At 37.6% G+C, this 18,325-nt stretch overlaps 1 protein-coding gene across 1 annotated transcript in view; it reads left to right on the top strand.

Moving 5' to 3' along the window:
• The window catches only part of OFCC1 (orofacial cleft 1 candidate 1), a 284,782-nt gene that overhangs the window by 195,714 nt on the left and 70,743 nt on the right, over nucleotides 1-18,325 (top strand). The window contains 3 exon segments of the mRNA XM_029943141.1: nucleotides 9,870-10,088; nucleotides 12,104-12,356; nucleotides 17,900-18,063. Coding sequence (XP_029799001.1) covers nucleotides 9,870-10,088; nucleotides 12,104-12,356; nucleotides 17,900-18,063 — 636 coding nt within the window.

An 18,325-nucleotide genomic window follows, 5' to 3' on the forward strand; every position in this document is an offset into this window, starting at 1 on the left:
TCATTATCTACTCAAAGTCATGCCTACTGCACCTCTAAACATTTCATTAAATCCAATTATACAGCAAACACTCCCAAAATAAACTTAGATTGTATTGCAGTTTCACTTAACAGTATATACAATGCTGTGTTGTGACAGGTATCAACTGAGATACTGAATCAATTTTTCTTAAGCACTACTCACTGCTTGCTTTTCTTGAAGCTAGATCATTCTGAAAATTTCCTGTTAGACCTATGAGTGCAAACATATGGTATCTGTCCTTCTCTGCCTGACTTATTTCGCTTAGCATGACACCCTCAAGGTCCATTTGTAGGAAAGTGGATGGACCTTGACTTTGTTTTTGAAATTCGCTTTCATTGTCTTCTTAGGCTCTGGGTTGAGTGTTGTCTGTCCCTGCCCCCGCTCCAGGTCCCATTCCGAGACAGGTACTGGAAATAACAGCCTAAAGAGTTTGGGAGTCTCTTTGGATTCCTTCAACACACTTCAATCCCTGTTTTCTCATTAGAACATTCATATTTTTGTGCCTCAGTGGGAATGATCAATTATTTCAATGTCAGTAGTGGTAATATTACCCCGAAGATTTAGCAATTTTCAAAGATCTTTTAACTTAATTAGAGGCATTTGTTATAAATTGAATTAAATCTGGTAAAAGTGCAATGTGTTATATTAAGAGTATGATACCCAAATTCGCCAAGGAGACACAATTTTCGGGAGGCGGTATCTAGTTTAAAAATGCTAACATCAAGGTAAACTTGTGAAGTTTTCCTTCTCATAAGGTTTGTAAAAGTTGAAAGAATGGAGAATAATTTTACACATTTTGGTGAAAATAAAATATTTTTCCAAATACTTGAAATAATGACAAAGCAATAGCAGATTTGAGCGTTTTAATAACTTTGGTAAAAAATAAAATGATGTCATTTATAAGCCATATATATCAATACAATAATCAGCATATGATGATAGTATTGTAACAATTCATTTTTTAAATTGATATATAATAGATACATGTAACATTATATTAGTTTCAGGTACACAACATAATGATTTGATATTTGTGCATAGAGTAAAATGATCAACATAGTAAATCTGCCACTAGACAAAATTATAACTTTTTTGTCTCTTGTGATGAAATTTTTAAGATTTACTCTCTTGACAACTTTCAAATATGCATTCCAATGTTATTATAATTTTTTTAATTTTTTAATTTTATTTTTATTTAGTTTTGAGAGACAAAGTGTGAGCAGGGGAGGGGCAGAGATAGGGAAACAGAATTTGAAGCAAGCTCCAGGCTCTGAGCTGTCAGCACAGAGCCTGACACGGGGCTTGAACCCACGAACTGTGAGATCATGACATGAGCCAAAATCGGATGCTTACCCAATTGGGCCACCCAGGTGCCCCTGCATTTCAATATTATTGACTATGGTCACTGTGCTCTATGTTATATCACCATGACTTATTTATTTTGTAGCTGAAAGTTCACAACTCTGGAGTCCCTTCACCCATTTGGCCCAGCTCACCAAACCCCTTCCTCTGTAATAACTCATTTTGGTTAATTATATCTCTTTCCAAATAAGTGTTTCCTTATCTTGGCATATTTTACTTCATTTCTTTTAAACATAGTACCACCAAGTACTTGCCCAAAAGTCCATACCAGACAAATCATTTAATAATATACTGCTGTGAAGTTATGAGACTTCTCTCAGCTACCATTTGGAAAGTTTTAATGGTGGTTTTCTCATTTCTTAATCACTGAACAATTAACTATATGAATGGACTGTGTGAATCTTGAAATGGTAAGTTAAAGGGACACATCAAGTGACTGAAGCAGAGCATAGTTTTTACCTAAACCATTTAGAAAACTACACATTTAAGAAATTGTTTATTTAACAAATGTTTATTTTTAAGCACCTACTCTGCACACAGCATGGTGCTAGGACCTATGTCTAGCACCTTGCTTCCATAAACATGGAACCTTACTTCCATAAATATGACAGAATATTGGGCAAATTACCATGAGCATTTCCATATATGGGCTAATAGGAGCTTGTTTTTCCTCATTTTCCCTCTTCTTCACTAAATACTTTGTTTCTAATATTGTTAATCCTCTCTTTGGATGAGCTACCAGGGCCAGAATCTTTGGAACCAATTAAAATCTTTTCTTTGGGACATCAAATTCAAGCAGCCTCCAAGTCCTGTTTATCTTAGTCAACAATCTCTCAAATCCATCTCTCTGTCCCTGTCCTGCACCCCTCTAATTTCCTTTTCCTCTAAAGGACTGTTGTTGGCAAATGCTATTGGTGTTAAAAGTTGAATTGCGTTCCCTCAATAATATGTTGAAGTTGCAGGACCTAGTACCTCAGTGGGGTTCTTGTAAATGTAAGCTCAAAGGCAGTCGTATTGGAGTAGAGTGAACTCTTAGTCCAATATGGCTGATATCTTTATGTGTCAAGACACAGACACACAAACGGTAGACAGCCATGTAAAAATGGAGGCAGAGATTGGATTTTTATTGCCATGAGGCAAGAAGTGCTAGAGGCCCCCAGAAGCAGGAAGAGGCAAGGAAGAATCTTTCCTTCTCCACCTCCTTATCTCCTGGAACCTTGAGAGAAAGTATGGCCCTGCCAATGCCTTGATTTAAAACTTTTAGACTCCTGAATTGTGAAAGAATACATTTATGTTGTTTAAACCACCCCATTTGTGGTTATAGTAACCCTAGGGAACTAATGTAAAGGTCAGGAGAGATCTTTATCATTTGAGACTCTCAAGCACATTTCAGGAAATATGGTGCCTTTGCCATCTTTTATGTTATCGTGACAGCAAAGAACACCCATGGCCATACTTCTGAAAGCTCTGCGGTTCTGCTCATCGTTGAGCGGTACTAGTCAGTCATTGAATTCATAATCCGTTCTCCCCTTTGGTCTGAACCTACCCAAACTATTTCCCCCCTGCAGCCAGCACAGTATTTCTAAAACACAAACATGGCATCCCTCCCCGGCTAATCCCCCCTTAAATACTCCAAGGGCTACTGAGATTGGCAGGTTGGAGTCCATCAGTCCGATGGCATCTGTCAATCAGGCCTCCACAAGCAGACCCCTTCTCCTACTTGGACTTTCTCCAGCCAAGAGAAATGGAACTCTACTGTCTTGAGCATCGGATGTGTGATGGAATGTCCTACTGGCTTTCCCATATACCACTTCCTCTTATTTGTCTGATGCTTCTTTACCTCATAGGTCTCTGGAAGAAAGTCTTCTTTGGCTCAGTTGGAGATAGGTGTCCATCCTGTTTTCTCATAGCATTCTGGGTGTCACTGTAACACTTCTCACTCTGGATTTTATCCCTGGATTTTAATTGTCTTTTCACTGATTTGTCTTTACCAATATAAAGAAATTTCTGTCTCTGTGAGGGACAATGCTGCTCATCTGTGAAAATCCAGAACCTGTATCTACATTGGTGTTCCAGTTCCACTTTCCCACATTACCTCAAGCTTGTGGCTTAGAGCAACACAAGTTTATTATTGTACAGCTCTGGAGGTCAGGAGTCTGAAATGGGTCTCACTGCACTACACTTAGGGGTCTGCAAAACTCCACGTTTTATTTTATGGATTCTAGGAAGACTGTGTCTTTGCTTGTTCCATTCAACTCCTAGAAGCTGGCCTCATCCCTTGTCTTAAGGCTCTCTTCTGCCATCTTCAAAGCCAACGCATTTGGGACAAGTCTTTCTCACACTGCTTTCTTCTGGTTCTCCTTTTGATTGTCTCCCTCTCTTCTTTCCCCTTTCACTTTTTAAGGACCCTTGTGAATTCACTGGGCCCAGCCAAATAACCCATACTAATCTATGTTAAACTCAATTGGTTAGCAATCTTAATTCTATATACTACTTTAATTCTCCTTCGCCAAATAATTTAACGTAATAGCAGGTTACAGGGATTAGGGTATGGACATATTTGGAGGGAGGCCATTATTCTGCTTACAACATCATCACAGGGACTGACATATACATTTACTTAATGGCAATCTGTTGAATGAATGAGTTGTGTCCCATTAAACCAACTTTCATAAAGGAAGAACCCTTTCCTTCTTTCAGGTTTTAGTAAAGGGGCTCCTTTTCAAGCAGCCTAGACTCTCTTGTCTTGTTAAACTGACAGAGAGCTCCTAATGACAAGTATGGAGACAGGGGTCAGAAAACCCTTACAAGTTGGGCAAATCACTTAACTGACTGGGGCTTTAGTTCAGCTTTTACAAAAGTCCAAGGGAATCTGATGAGGCCACCTCCAACATTAACACAGTATGACCTATCCATGTTACTTTGATACCTTTATTAGAATGATTCCCTGAAATGCTGAATATTAAGTCTTAGAAAAATCTTTACAATCACCAATGATTCCATGTTCAAAAACTTGATAAATGGAACACAGTGAAAAAAGAAATGAGAAATATTCCTGCAAAAGAATTACACAAAGATTAAAATGAAAAACTTAATTTTAAAAAATGCTACAGTTATGGGTTGCCTGGGTGGCTAAGTCAGTTAAGCAACCAACTTTGGCTCAGGTCACGATTTCACAGTTCATGATTTCAAGCCCTTCATGGGACTTTGTCGTGATGGCTCAAAGCCTGGAGCCTGCTTCGGATTCTGATTCTCCCTCTCTCTCTGTCCCTCCCCAACGGGTGCTCTCTTTCTTTCTCAAAAATAAATAGACATTAAAAAATGTTTAAATCTACGTTTACAGTATGGTTAGTCATACCAGAAGAAGGAATATGGAAATTGTAATGCCATTTATTGATAGTGACTTTTTAAAAAGGATTATTATGCACAGCTGATGAATGATGGGTTTGGGTTATATCCAAAACCCTAAGGACTCCTATTCACTGTTCGATGTAGAAGAATGCATTCCATGCTTTATTTTTTTTTTTTGTAAAGCAATTTTGCTGTTTTTTTTTATTATTACACTAATGGATCATAGAAATCTTGTTTAGTATTGGGTGTCTATAAGGACTGGGCATGGAAGGGGGATATATGTGTGTCATATGAAACGTGGCTGGAGTTCAGAGAAATAGGTTTCATTTAATAGCTGAATACTGGATGACCTGGCCATTCTTCTCAGCCTCTGGCAGCTCACCCCGTGAGCGACAGAGGAGTCGCCTGCATGAACCGAGGAGTAGTTGCTGGCCTCAATGTGATTTTGCAGTGATCTGTGTGCTCTATGGCTTCCTTCATAACCAACAAATCAATTCCCACTATACGTATTACACACCCCAGTGGCAGAGGCCATTTATTATCCTTTTGATGGTCATACTCTTTGTACATAACCAAGAAAGATTACAGGGGCAGGAAAGAACAGTTGAAATGTGGATGAAGATTTTGTAGAATGGCCCTGCATTTTATAATATGCCTTGCATGTATACCAGAATAAAAGAGAGGCTTTCTTTCAAGAAAATGTTGAAACAAGGATGCAGAATTTTCTTTTGAATGAAATATATTTCAAGAACAACATATGAAGAGAGAGTTGTGGATGAAATTCTTTGACAGTACACACCTGGATTTCAGGTGCAAATTCAAAATGATTAAGGGAAACGGACTGTTACTCTCATGTAGGAATTGTCTGGAAGGCTCTACTTGACAAGTTTTGTTCCCCTAACAAACTTGTAGAGCCTTCTTTTTATTTTGCATCATCTGGCATCAACTAATGCCTTTATTAATTTCTATTTGAAGTCTATAATTTTTCAAACTCTAAATGATTGATTCCAGGTTTTTCCCAAATCTTTGGTTCTAGATATTACAGTTACCATTGTTAAACGAACACGTAAAATCAAATATTGAAGTGTGTTAATCAGGTAAAAAGTAATTGAGTATTTTGAATTCAATATAAATGATACACAATGAAATTTTAGTGTTCTCTGCCCTGACTCAAATGCCCCCAGAAAGAAATATGTGTATCTGAATATGGATGGGAAACACTTATCAGCGAAACTAATGGCAAAAGTATGACTTTATAGTGGGTTCTCTGAATAAACACTTAAACTGCTTAGTCATTTATATCAATGGGTATGAAAAGAACAGTGGAAATTTTCAAAGGTCAAATAAGCTACTGTCTCTTCTGTTTTGCATCATTTGAGATTTTCTGGTGTTTTGCAAACAGCACAATGCCAAATCTGTCTTTGATTTTCTCTTCTCTTTGAAGACGCAAAACAGCAATGGAATAATTCGCTAAAGAGGAGCATGCAGAGAATATTTTGCTTGAGGAGTGTAGAAAGTTCTGGGTTGCATTTCACATGATGATAAATGGAGTAAGGTATTCTGGAATCCTCCTATGAGGACTCTATTACAATTGGTAAACCAAAACCTCTCAGGGGCCTGTTTTCCTGCTTAGCTGTTTCTCGTTTGTATAATTAAAAAGCAAGCTCAGTACAGACGTGGCACGTTGTTCTGGGTTAGTTGATGCTCTACACCTTCATGGAAAACTACATATATGAACAAAACAACAAAGGGACTGCCAATGTCAGCCAGCGCCTCATTAGTCCTGTGCAGAGTCAAAGGCTAAAGTCTTGGATTGGAATTCTAAGAATGATAGGGTTTGTTTTTTTTTAAACTTTCTGATGTTGTCAGTTTTTTTTATCCCCCCCCCCAAGACTCTTATTTCTATTATTTATCTCCTCCTTTTCATGGTACAATTATCCTCATATTTAATAGTCTTCAGAGAGAGATGAGCTTTTGTATATACAATCTTTTGAATCTCTCTATGAATTCCATTTCTATCATGTTCTTGTGCTGCCTTGACTTGCTTTGGTTTTATCATTGTTACTGAACTACTTCCTAACATACTAACTTTTCCTTTGTCAAGATGTTTTTAATCAGGACCATTATTGGTTGAGGAATTTATTTAGTTATTCTAGAAAAATATTCTAGTATAGAATCAGACAAGCTAATCCAGGACTTGGAACTTAGTGATTATAAATATTAATTACTGATTCAACAAAGCCAACATTTTATTAAGCTAATGATGGTATATACCGATGATATTTACTGCTTGAACTAAATAACATATGCATCTCCTGATTATATCTCTTTAAAATAAAAGGAATTCTATCAACTGCTATATTTCTTGAGGATGATGGAAGACTGGCCTATTTCAAAGCATCTCTGGTAAAATCAAGAGTCTGGTAAACATTGGAAGAGGGAAAAAGAAGGCGAAGAAGTGGATTGAGTATTTCTTATATTGTGATGATAGCAGAGAATTCGCACTGTTCAAAATGTTTCACGTCTGTTAATTTAGTCATCCTAGTGACCCTAGGTTATGGGGTAATATTACTACTCCCCTTTTCCATATGAGCAAACTGAGGCATAGGTAGGAATTCTATGTAGACATAGAAGTTCTAGGGATTTGAGTCCAGAGCTTGTATTTTTGGTTAATACACTATGGGAACCCTACTGAAAACTCCCTCGACATTTTCTTGGGATCAGTTGGGGAACGAGTTCTGCCTCTACAGTTATTTTCAGATACTTCATCTTCTTTCCTGCAAAAACTCTAATTTTAGAAACTTTGAAAACCTCTCTTGATCCCAATACTAAACAGAGAGAGGAAACCAGAGCTAAGTCAGAACACCTTGTATGTAATTGTTTTACATTTAGTTTCAACAGAAAATGTGAGTATTGCCTTAAGAAATTAAAAAAAAATTCAGTTTAAGATTCTCATTCCATATTTGTGGTGGTATATTAAAAATTAATTTCAATTAAAAAAAGATAGTTAAGGGGCACATGTACCCCAATGTTTGTAGCAATACTTTCAACAATAGCCAAATTATGGAAAGAGCCTAAATGTCCATCAAAAGATGATTGGATAAAGATGTTGTGGTTTATATACACAATGGAATACTACATGGCAATGAGAACAAATGAAATCTGGCCATTTGCAGCAATGTGGATGGAACTGGAGGTTTTTATGCTGAATGAAATAAGTCAGTGGGAGAAAGATATAATATGTTTTCACTCATATGTGGATCTTGAGAAACTTAACAGAAGACCATCGGGGAAGGAAAGGGGAAAAATAGTTACAAACAGAGAGGGAGGGAGGCAAACCATAAGAGACCGTTAAATACAGAGAACAAACAGGGTTGGTGGGTGGGTGGGAGAGAAGGGAAATGGGTGATGGGCATTGATGAGGGCACTTGTTGGGATGAGGACTGGATGTTGTATACTAGCAATGAACCATGGGAATCTATCCCCCAAAACCAAGAGCACATAGTACACGCTGTAGGTTAGCCAACTTGACAATAAATTATATTAAAAAATAAAATAAATAAAATAAAAAGAAATGAAATATGATAGTTAACTTTTATATTTTTAATTTTTAAAAAATAAACTATTTTTGAGAGCGCAAGGATAGAAAATGAGTGAGACAGATAATCTGAAGCAAAGTGTATGTTGACAATGGAGAGCCTGATGCGGGCTTGAACTCACAAACCTTGAGATCATGACCTGAGCCAAAATCAAGAGTCAGATAATCAAACACCTAAGCCACCCATGTGGCCCCAAATAATTAAACTTTTAATATGTTATAGGCAAATAATAAAATCTCATTTTAATAGGGAAAGATCGTTGTGAGTAGGTAAGATAAGCAGAGATATATTATGGATTTTAAAGATTTTTAAAAATACGTTTATTATTTATACAAGTTCCTTTTCGTATTTCTTTTAAAACATCTTATTGTTGTGAAATACACATAACATAAATATTTATCATTGTAACCATTTTGAAGTACAGTTCAGCAGTGTTTTTTAAAAAAATCTTTTTTTTTAAATTTTTTACAAATTTATTTTTGAGAGACAGAGAGAGACAGCGTGAGCAGGGGAGGGTCAGAGAGAAAGGGAGACACAGAATCTGAAGCAGGCTCCAGGCTCTGAGCTAGCTGTCAGCACAGAGCCGGATGTGGGGCTCAAACCCAAGAACCTTGAGATTGACCTGAGCCGAAGTCTATGCTCAACGGACTGCGCCACCCAGGTGCCCCCCAGTTCAGCAGTGTTAAGTACATTCAGCGCATTGTGCAGCCGATCTCCAAAACTTCGTCCTGCAAAACTGAAACCTTATACCATCAGACCCCTCTCCCACCCCCAGACCCTGAAAAACTGCGTTCTGCTTTCTATCTTTGTGAATTTGACTCTTCTATCACATGTAAATTAATCTTAGAGCATTTTTCTCTTTATGACTGGCTTAATTCGTTTAGCATAGTGTCCTCTGGATTGAGCAACATGGTAGCATGTGTTAGTTTCCTTTCTTCTTAAGGCCAAATAATATTTCATTGGATGGACACTTGAATGGCTGTTACCTTTTGGCTGTCATGAATGATGCTGCTATGAATATGGGTATGGCAGTATCAGTTTGAGATTCTGCTTTGAATTCTTTTGGCTACATACCCAGAAGGGGCATTGCTGGATCATACGTTAATTTTATTTTTCATTTTTTGAGGACTTGCCATACATTCTGTGTTCCACAGAAATTACTCCATTTTATGTTCTTACCAACCATGCACAAGAGTTCCTACTTTTTCACATTCTCGTCAACACTTGTTATTTTACGACTTTCTTATTCTTTTCCTCCCTTCTTCTTCTTCTTCCATTTTTTTTTACACTAGTCATCCTAATAGGTGTGAGGAGATATCTCACTGTGATTTTGATTTCCATTTCTATGTGCACGCTTCTTTCCATGTTCCCTGGGAGTCCTCCATTACAGTCAAAAGAAATAGACATAACTTGAGCCCCAGTATTTGAGGAATAATTTTATTAGATTTGACTTTCACAATGTCTTTATTATCATTTCAAACTATTTTACTGCTGGTTGTACTTTAAGCTCAGGATTCATTCTTTCTTTGTTTGTAGCTGTTCTTCAGGTGCTAATGGTACCGGATCTAGAGAATTCTTCAAGCATCTCCATTTCGGGCTGATGATGCTGTTCTCGGAACTTCAGTTAGCTGAGTGGCGAAGCCAGAGCTTCTGGTATATCATCCTGCTGATTGCTTCCCTCTGGTTCCTGAGATTCTACCTGCATTACCTTAGCCAGTGGCTTTTCCTCCAGGCCATTTCAACTCCTGTTACAAAGTGAGTGCTTTCCCCTGAAAGTCAAAAGGATGCATTTTCATCTTGATAGGCCAAATGAAAGTACAAAACTCCTCTCCGTGCATTTAGCACAAGACCTAAAATGCAGGTATGATTCGAAAAGACAAGAAATGTGTTTATCTAAGAGCAGGAATGTCTATTACATTCTCATCTTCTGGGCCTATATTTACAAATACATAACTGGCACATCGATATTTATTTAAAATTGAGCCGATTCAAGTATGTTCTAATATCTGAGCAGAATCCAGAAAGGAATTTAGCAACAATATTTTATTCTGTTTTGATTTTATCAGAGTGACTCAGGCTGAGGGTAGGTTAGAAGTAATGTAAGTATGATTTATCACCTATACGCAGAGAGGCAAAGATTGCTTCTTCTGCAAAGTGATTGAATTCAAACAATTACCAAACTCAAGCCCAGGCAGCTTTCCGGGCCATTATACCCTGGAAAAAGATGACACTTTAAAGGTTATCTCTCCATAAACATGATTCCATAGACACTATAGATAGGCAAACAGATAGAAATCAATATAAGTAACATTCATTTTCCCAAATGTAGATGCTCCAGATAAAAGTAAAGATGTGTGTATATTTTCAATTAAGGGACTGCCAACAACTTTCAGACATGATGAAAGAGAATGTGTGTGTACTATACATACATGCATGTAGTTTTCCATTGTGTTTTGAAATTAAATGACAAATACATGAATGCTGTTTATGCACATTTACATATGATAAAAATTACTGTATCTTTGAGGGAGAATTTTTACCTAGATATTATTTCTCTTCCCTTCTTCTCTCTCTCTTTTTTATTTCTTTCCCTTTTTTCTTTCTTCTACATGAAGGCATCCAAAACAGAAGGGACAAATATTGTACGCTCGACCTAGTTGCTTTTTGCTAATTGCTCTTTTACTTCTTTAATAGAAAAGAAAAGAGCTCTATCTTTATTGGCTGGTAATAAAATGGGACTGTGAGAAAGATATCTGGGCATCCCAGACTATCTGATTTCTTAAGCATCAGAAGACTCAAGATGTGATAGGATATTTTGTTGGCTGTTGTCTAGATCTGTAGGTTCAAATCCTAGGCTCCATGTCACACTGTAGTTGTGAGACAAGACAATAACTACAGCAACAATGAGCGTTTCTTGTGCTCTTACTCCATGTTGGGTCCTCTGCTAAGAAATGTACACACATCACTTCATTTGATATTCACAACTGCATAGGAACGAAGCATAACACTTCTGTCAAAGCAAAGGTCAGGGAGTGCATAAAATAAAGAACTCTTTTTAGTAGAGAGCTGGTAAGTAGGATGCACAATCAGAATTACAAAGGCTGAAATACAGGGGTGGGAAAACTGAGAGCACGGTGAAGCCTCACTTTGCCTTGGAAAAAAGGTGCCAAAGCTTGGATCAATCTGTCCTGATCCCACTTGGATTCAACCCTTAGGTTTTTAGGTTGTATCAAGTTGTCCCTTTTAGAACAACTAAGAATACCATATTTTTATTGTTAGTTGAGTAGTGTTGTTTTGTATTCAAGGGTCTATCTAGAGGAGTCACGAAAAATTAATCAGGTAGGCTAAAAGTCAGAAGAATTATTAGATTAATTTGTATTTCTAGTTTCTGGCAGAGGTTGGCCCATTGCTGGGTACATTGGTATATTTTGCATTTCAAACAGCCTACCTGCAGTATGTGTTACTTGCAGGCAAGTTTTTATAGAATATGGAAAACTCTGTTCAGGGAATAGAATTGATATTCTTTCTATTTTGCCTATGGTACAAGAACCATGGACAAGATAGAATTAGCCTTTTACTGGAAAGTGAGCCCTTGGGGTGGGACTTTGGTGTAGGGGAAACGTGAAGCTTTCTAAGACCCAATTTGAGGGTCGTATTGTCATTTTTTTGTATATTAAAGAAAACATTTCATTTAAAAATGATTTTGTATGCCTGTCATCTTGTATAATTTCTCTTGTTTACACATATATGTTTGCTTTGTTCTCCCACAGATTCCATTTTCCCCCTTTCACGGTTGAGCTTTGCTACCCACCTTCCTCACTTCACATCAGAGAAGAGTTGCTTGTAGTTGTGGTGGGTCCTTTAATGCTGAATGCAGTGATACTTCCTTTGTTCCTGATCAGACGGGGCTGTCAGCTACTGTTTGCGTCCCCCCCTGATGTCTTGTCAAAGTTAATCATTACCATGGGACTATGGACAGTTCTGGACCCATTGGCCGTGTTTATAGTGGATGCTGTCCTCGGGGTAAGTCAAGTAAAATAATCGGGAAATGAGTTCTTGACATAGAATTTAGCTTCAGTGCATGAATCAGTTGATGTGGGAAGTTTCAAGAATCATGAACAATTCAGTATGTGTCTTAAATTGAAGTTATTAAGTTTTCCACATCATAAAAAATTATGGGTGTCTATTATTATCAATTGATGTGTTATTAGCATCTTAAATGAACATTTGCAAAATAAGCAAGAAATAATGGTGGAGGTCAGATCCAAATTAATCAGTGTGTTTTCAAAAAACTATGACAGAGATGTTTTATTTGTAACTTTTTTATTGGTAACTTACTTTTCAGTAGGAAGGATTTTCACAGCCAAACTTTATTAAAAAAGTAATCATACAGTGGTTCCTTCAGTTGGTTAGATTATTTATTTGCTGTGTGATCTAATACTCTTCTGTAATAAGTACTCAAGAAGAAGAAGAGCTTTTTAGAGGATTCTAAGTAATAAATAAAATTTAAAAACTTAGTCCATAGGCATTTATTTTGACTTTTGTGATGCTGACAAAAAGAAAGGAAATCTGAATTTTAACTAAATTTTTGTACTGTAGATCTGGCTATGAAATATAGCCCCAAGCAAGAGAGCAGATGGATACTAGAAATAAATCAATATGATCAAATATTCATTTAAAAATTATCTTAATTTATCAAATAATATTCTACAACTGGCATATTTCCCCTATCAGGAAGAAAAAGAAAAGTTTCACAATGGGTTTACATGCGTTCAAACTGTATTCATTGTGCCAAGCAGTTCATAGACGTAGAGGATTTTGATGGACCCTACTTGTTAGCAGTGTTTGAAACATGCTTTTAGAACTGAAGACCAAATTTCTGTTCACACTGCATCGTGAAACTGGTATCCTGGGTGCTGTGGTAGACAGTGAGGCTCAGCAAGACCAGTCACTGTTTTATTTCTCCCTCTCAGGTCACACATTACTACAGCAGGTTTCCTCAACTTTCATGTGTTTGCATCACCTGGGGATCTTATTAAAATGCAAATTCTGATTCAGCAGCTGGAGTCTGAGATTCTGCATTTTAACAGATTCCTAGGTGATGCCAAGGATGTGGGCACCACAGGCCAGACCGCACTGTGACAAGGTGCTAGATGCTTTACTAAGAAGGCCTTTGTTTGCTACGTGGGGCTTTCGTTTCCTCAGGATTCCTGGGATGGTCTCAACAAGACTGGGACCTAGAGGCATTGAGTCCATTAATGGTTTGTTAGGTTTTGTATGGGGATTCTGCCTGTATCTTTTGGGTTAGAATGACCTCTGCTAGAAAGGCTTGGAACCTGCAGACAAGTGCATTGTTGACCCTGCATATATGTAGATTATTTAACATTATTAAAATGAATTAAAATCAGTGCACCTTGAACCTACCAATGTATCTAGGTTCTAGTCCCACTGCTGAGGATTGGGGGAAAAGCCGCATATCAGGGAAAGTTGATCAGTGTTTGGAAGGCTCACTTGTTTCCACGTTTTAACCTGCAACCACTTTCTGAAGCCTCAATACCTTGATGACAGGTCAGAAGCGGTTGTGTTTCCAACCCCATCTGTTTCCATCCTGATGGTTGGCCGGATTTCTGATTCTGAGTGGACTGAGCTGGGGCCATTTGGACTTTGTCCACATTTCTACTTCCCTCCAGCCTGAGGACAGAGAGGACGAGACCACGCCCTCAAGGATGGTTGAGCAGGAAGTGTAGAGAGGAGTTCTGTGGCCATAACATTCTGGTAGATCATGTTCCATGGCATCTCATAATGCCTCCCAGAGGCCTGATGTGCCTATTGAGCAGAAGGGGTGCCAGTGTGATTCACAACACCACATGTGAGGCCATTTGGGGGAGGGTGAGCAGCGATGCCTATCATCTTCTGTGATCTCATCATACAGACTGTCTGCATCTTTCCTGAAATGGCTTTCTGTATTCCATCTGAGTCCTCTAGAGAGATTAATAGCTGAATGGTCCACTATATCAAAGGCAGCTGACAAAATGAGCAGTCTTAATTTACTCTGGGGCCTCTGATGTAATCTACAGAAAAGTAGCCTCTAGCAGGCCCATCTCAGAACCAGTTCAGAGGTCTTTAACCTGATGGAAGCTGACTGGGATTCTAATAGATGAGTATAACACCCATCTCCTTCTACACTTGGAAAGAAAAACTGAAGGTTCATTCCCAATCTGCACAATTGTTGATTCTCCAATTAGAATCCACCATGCTTCATTGTGGATGATATCTAATTTTGCTGTCTTTAAAAAAAAAAAAACTTTAAAACTACATGTAACCCACAGAGCAGTAGCATTGGAGTCCGCACATGGACATTCCCATTAGTTAAACCTAAATACACATTTTAACATGCTCTACAGGGGCTCCTGAGTGGCTCAGTAGGTTGAGTGTCCGATTTCTGCTCAGGTCAGGATCTCATGGTTCATGGGTTAGAGCCCTGTGTTGGGCTCTGTGCTGACAGCTCAGAGCCTGGAGCCTGCTTCAGATTCTGTGTCTCTCTCTCTCTTTCTCCCTCTCCCTTGTTCACACACTGTCTCTCTCTCAAAAACAAATAAACATTTTAAAAAAAGTGCTCTCTGGTGATGTAATAGCACAAGTTTGAGAGGTCCGTCTTTAAAGCAATGGTTCACAAAACGAGGTCACTGGACCAATAGCATCAGTTTTACCAGGGAAGTTAATTGCAGTGCAAATTGAAATGTAAAATCTCAGGTCCTCCACCAAATCTGTGGAGTCAACAACTCTGGGAAGGAGCCCAGCCTCTGGGAAGGGGCTACTGTGTTTTAACAAGTCTTCCAGATGATTCTCATGCCCATTAAATTTAGGGAACTACTGCTCCACATGGCTTCATAGTTATCAGAGACTGAATGTCACTCATGAGATTGGAGTTGTTTGAGTTCATATTTCCCATTCTTTAAGCCCTTTCTTTTAGCAGATTCCAATACAAAGGAATCACTTGTATTGGCTCCTGGTAAGCCAGCCAAGACAGAGGCTACCTTATTTTCTTGAGAGGTTTTGTTCTGGATTCATTTTTTTATGGCAATCTGAAAGGGGATGTGGCAGATGGAATGGTTTGAGGCTGAAGCATTGAGTGGCTGTTGATGGTGCTAATAACATTTTGTTAGTCTCTCAGTTTGCTGGCTCAGTGGTCGGCAATGAATTCCCAGACCCCCACTGATGATAGGACAATTCCACTGAGTTCATAAATTCTTTCTATGCCTAAGCCCCAACCTAGATTAAAAAGTAGAAGAAGCATTTGCTATTGAATGTTTTAATTGATCAGCATGTATTTATTGACTATACAATCCTTACACAGGATTTTATTTTTAATTTTTTAAGTTTATTCATTTATTTGAGGGTGGAGCAGAGAGAGAGAAACAGAGGGAGAGAAAATCCCAAGGAAGATCCAAGCTGCCAACGCGGAGCCCAATGCAGAGCTTGAACTCCTAAAACTGTGAGATCATGACCTGAGCCGAACCCAAGAGTTGGATGTTTAACCGACTGAGCCTCCCAGGCACCCCTCTCTGCACAGGATTTTAAAAGAAACAGAATAAGTTTGAGCCTGTTTCTGCCCTCATTATAGTTAGATAAGAATAGCACATAAGAGTCAGGATCAAACAAAGGTAGAATTCATGTGTCTTCATTCAGCAAATCATTCTTGAAAATCCATTGGAAATGATCATGGAGTAATAGAGCATAGTAATACTGTAATTTCCAAGGGGACATTGGGTTCTGGTCCCCATTCTGCCATTTGTCAGCTAGATGACATTGGAAAAGTCAGATAACCTCTTCAGTCTTCAACTTCTTCATATGTATCATAAAAAAGTAATAATACCTACAAATAATAACACCTACCTTACTCATTTCACAGTATTGTGGGACAGCCAACTAGAAATACACTTTGAAAAATATAAGGCACTACCCCTAAAAGTTGAAAGGAATGAGGATAAAAATTGTAATGAAGCATTATGACTTATGCTTTGTGTATAATATAAGGTATAAGAGTCATGTCCCCAGTGATCCAGACAAGAACTTACAACCTAACTGGAGAATCACACACAGAGATGAAGTATGGGCAGTGTGTTCTGAATGCCATCTGGTGGGCCTATCATCATTCCATTATACCCTTTAAATCTTTGCTCAAATGACACCTTTTTCACTGCAGTATTTAATAACACACATCCATCCCTCCTATACTTTTTTCCGCTTTATGTTTTTCTTTGAAATTCTATCTTCTATATGTATGACTTAATCTTCCTTACATACTTACTATCACTTCCTTTCCTCCCAACCCCCACTTAAATATAAGGTCCAAAACCATAAAGGTTTTGTCTAATTTTATTCACTCTTTTATGGGCATTCACAACAATGTGTGGCCCTCAAATAAATGACCAGAATCTATTGATTAGGTGATGTTGTTGGCATCAAATATATATCATTTTTTTTTTTACCATCAGTGAATACTGTGTCTGTTTCTCTTCCTTTAAGAAATAGCAAGATCTAGACGATCTAAAGTCCAAGTGGCAGATTTGTATTCGGCAAAGTAGACTGATTAACAAGTACAGAAGATAAAAATGAAAGCTTTAGCATGAGAGTGAAAGAAGTGGCAGTTGGGAGTCAGAAGATCTGACTTCTAGTCACTGCCCAAATGTTAAAGGATATTTTGGTACAGGAAAAAATACAGATTAACCTCTCTAGGCTTCTGATTTTATCTATACATATTGATATAGATTAGTTTTGAACATGCCCCTTTAAGCTATACTTATATAATTGCCTGTTTAAAAAGTGAAGAAATTGTTCCTTCTTTTTTTATATTGAAGAAAACATACCTTATTTACATTCATATTGCATATTACTTCCACCTGATATTATGAGAGTCATAATTACAGAAGATTTATGTTTTATAAAGGTCAATGATGTCAAATGACAATTTTCTAGGTCCTCAACATTTAATATTGTTTTTAAAGACCTCATTGCCTTCTATTTATTTCAAACTCAGTATAGGATATGTTTTTCCTTGTCTCTAATAAGAACTTATTGTTAAATTGACCTAATGTAAACTTTAGTTTCCAAGCTCACATTAAATAACCTGATAACTTTTTTATAAGTTTCTAAAATAAGCCATCTATTTTATGCATAGCACAAATTAAATTCCTTTCAAGTCTGCTTCAGAGAGAAAGAGATCTTTCTACCACCATATTTAATTTCTTCATATCTTGGTCTCATTAAATTCAGAAGTTAATCGTACATAAATAATACATGCCTTTTACTTTATGAATTGCATGTTGAGTGTACATATTTAAAGCCTATAGGGAAAATGAGAAAAAAACAACTAGAAAACCAGCCATGCAAACTAAGTCTTTTCCTTTTTCTTTACATAGCTGAAAATCTGGTGATCTTCAATACCTTGAAAATTTAATGTAAAAAAAATTGTGGTATCCTATGGTTTTTGTGTATAAAATTAATCTCACTTGGTGATCAGTGTTTTCATCCTTATTTTTTAAATTTGTATTTTGTTTTCTCAGCGGCTTACACGGAATGGGGATCCTCCTGTAGCTGATGCAGCAAAGCTGTACTGGGTGTTTGTAAGAACCATGCAGTTGGGGATTCTCGGTGTAATGCTCACAGTACTAGTTTACATCCTCCTGTTCGTCATGTCTTCTTTGGTTTTATATTTGTATTGTCTCAGGTAAGGTGCTTCAATCCTTCTGGGTCTTCAGAGTTTTCAGTCTTGTTCTGCAGTTAGGCTGTGAGACTATGGTTAAGGAAGAGAAGTTAGAACCACATCTACATGGCTAGGGTAAAAATGTCCTTGGTTGCTTATAGGCACTATTATGGAGACCAGCTGAGAAATTAATTGACTTTTGGGGAAAAAAGATTTCTCCATAATAGAGAGATCTCATTTTTCCATAAATCCTTATACTTAGTGCTTCAAACTAGGGCCAACAAGA

The sequence above is a fragment of the Suricata suricatta genome, chromosome 7 (genome assembly GCF_006229205.1).
Source record: "Suricata suricatta isolate VVHF042 chromosome 7, meerkat_22Aug2017_6uvM2_HiC, whole genome shotgun sequence".
Classification (NCBI taxonomy): Eukaryota; Metazoa; Chordata; class Mammalia; order Carnivora; family Herpestidae; genus Suricata; species Suricata suricatta.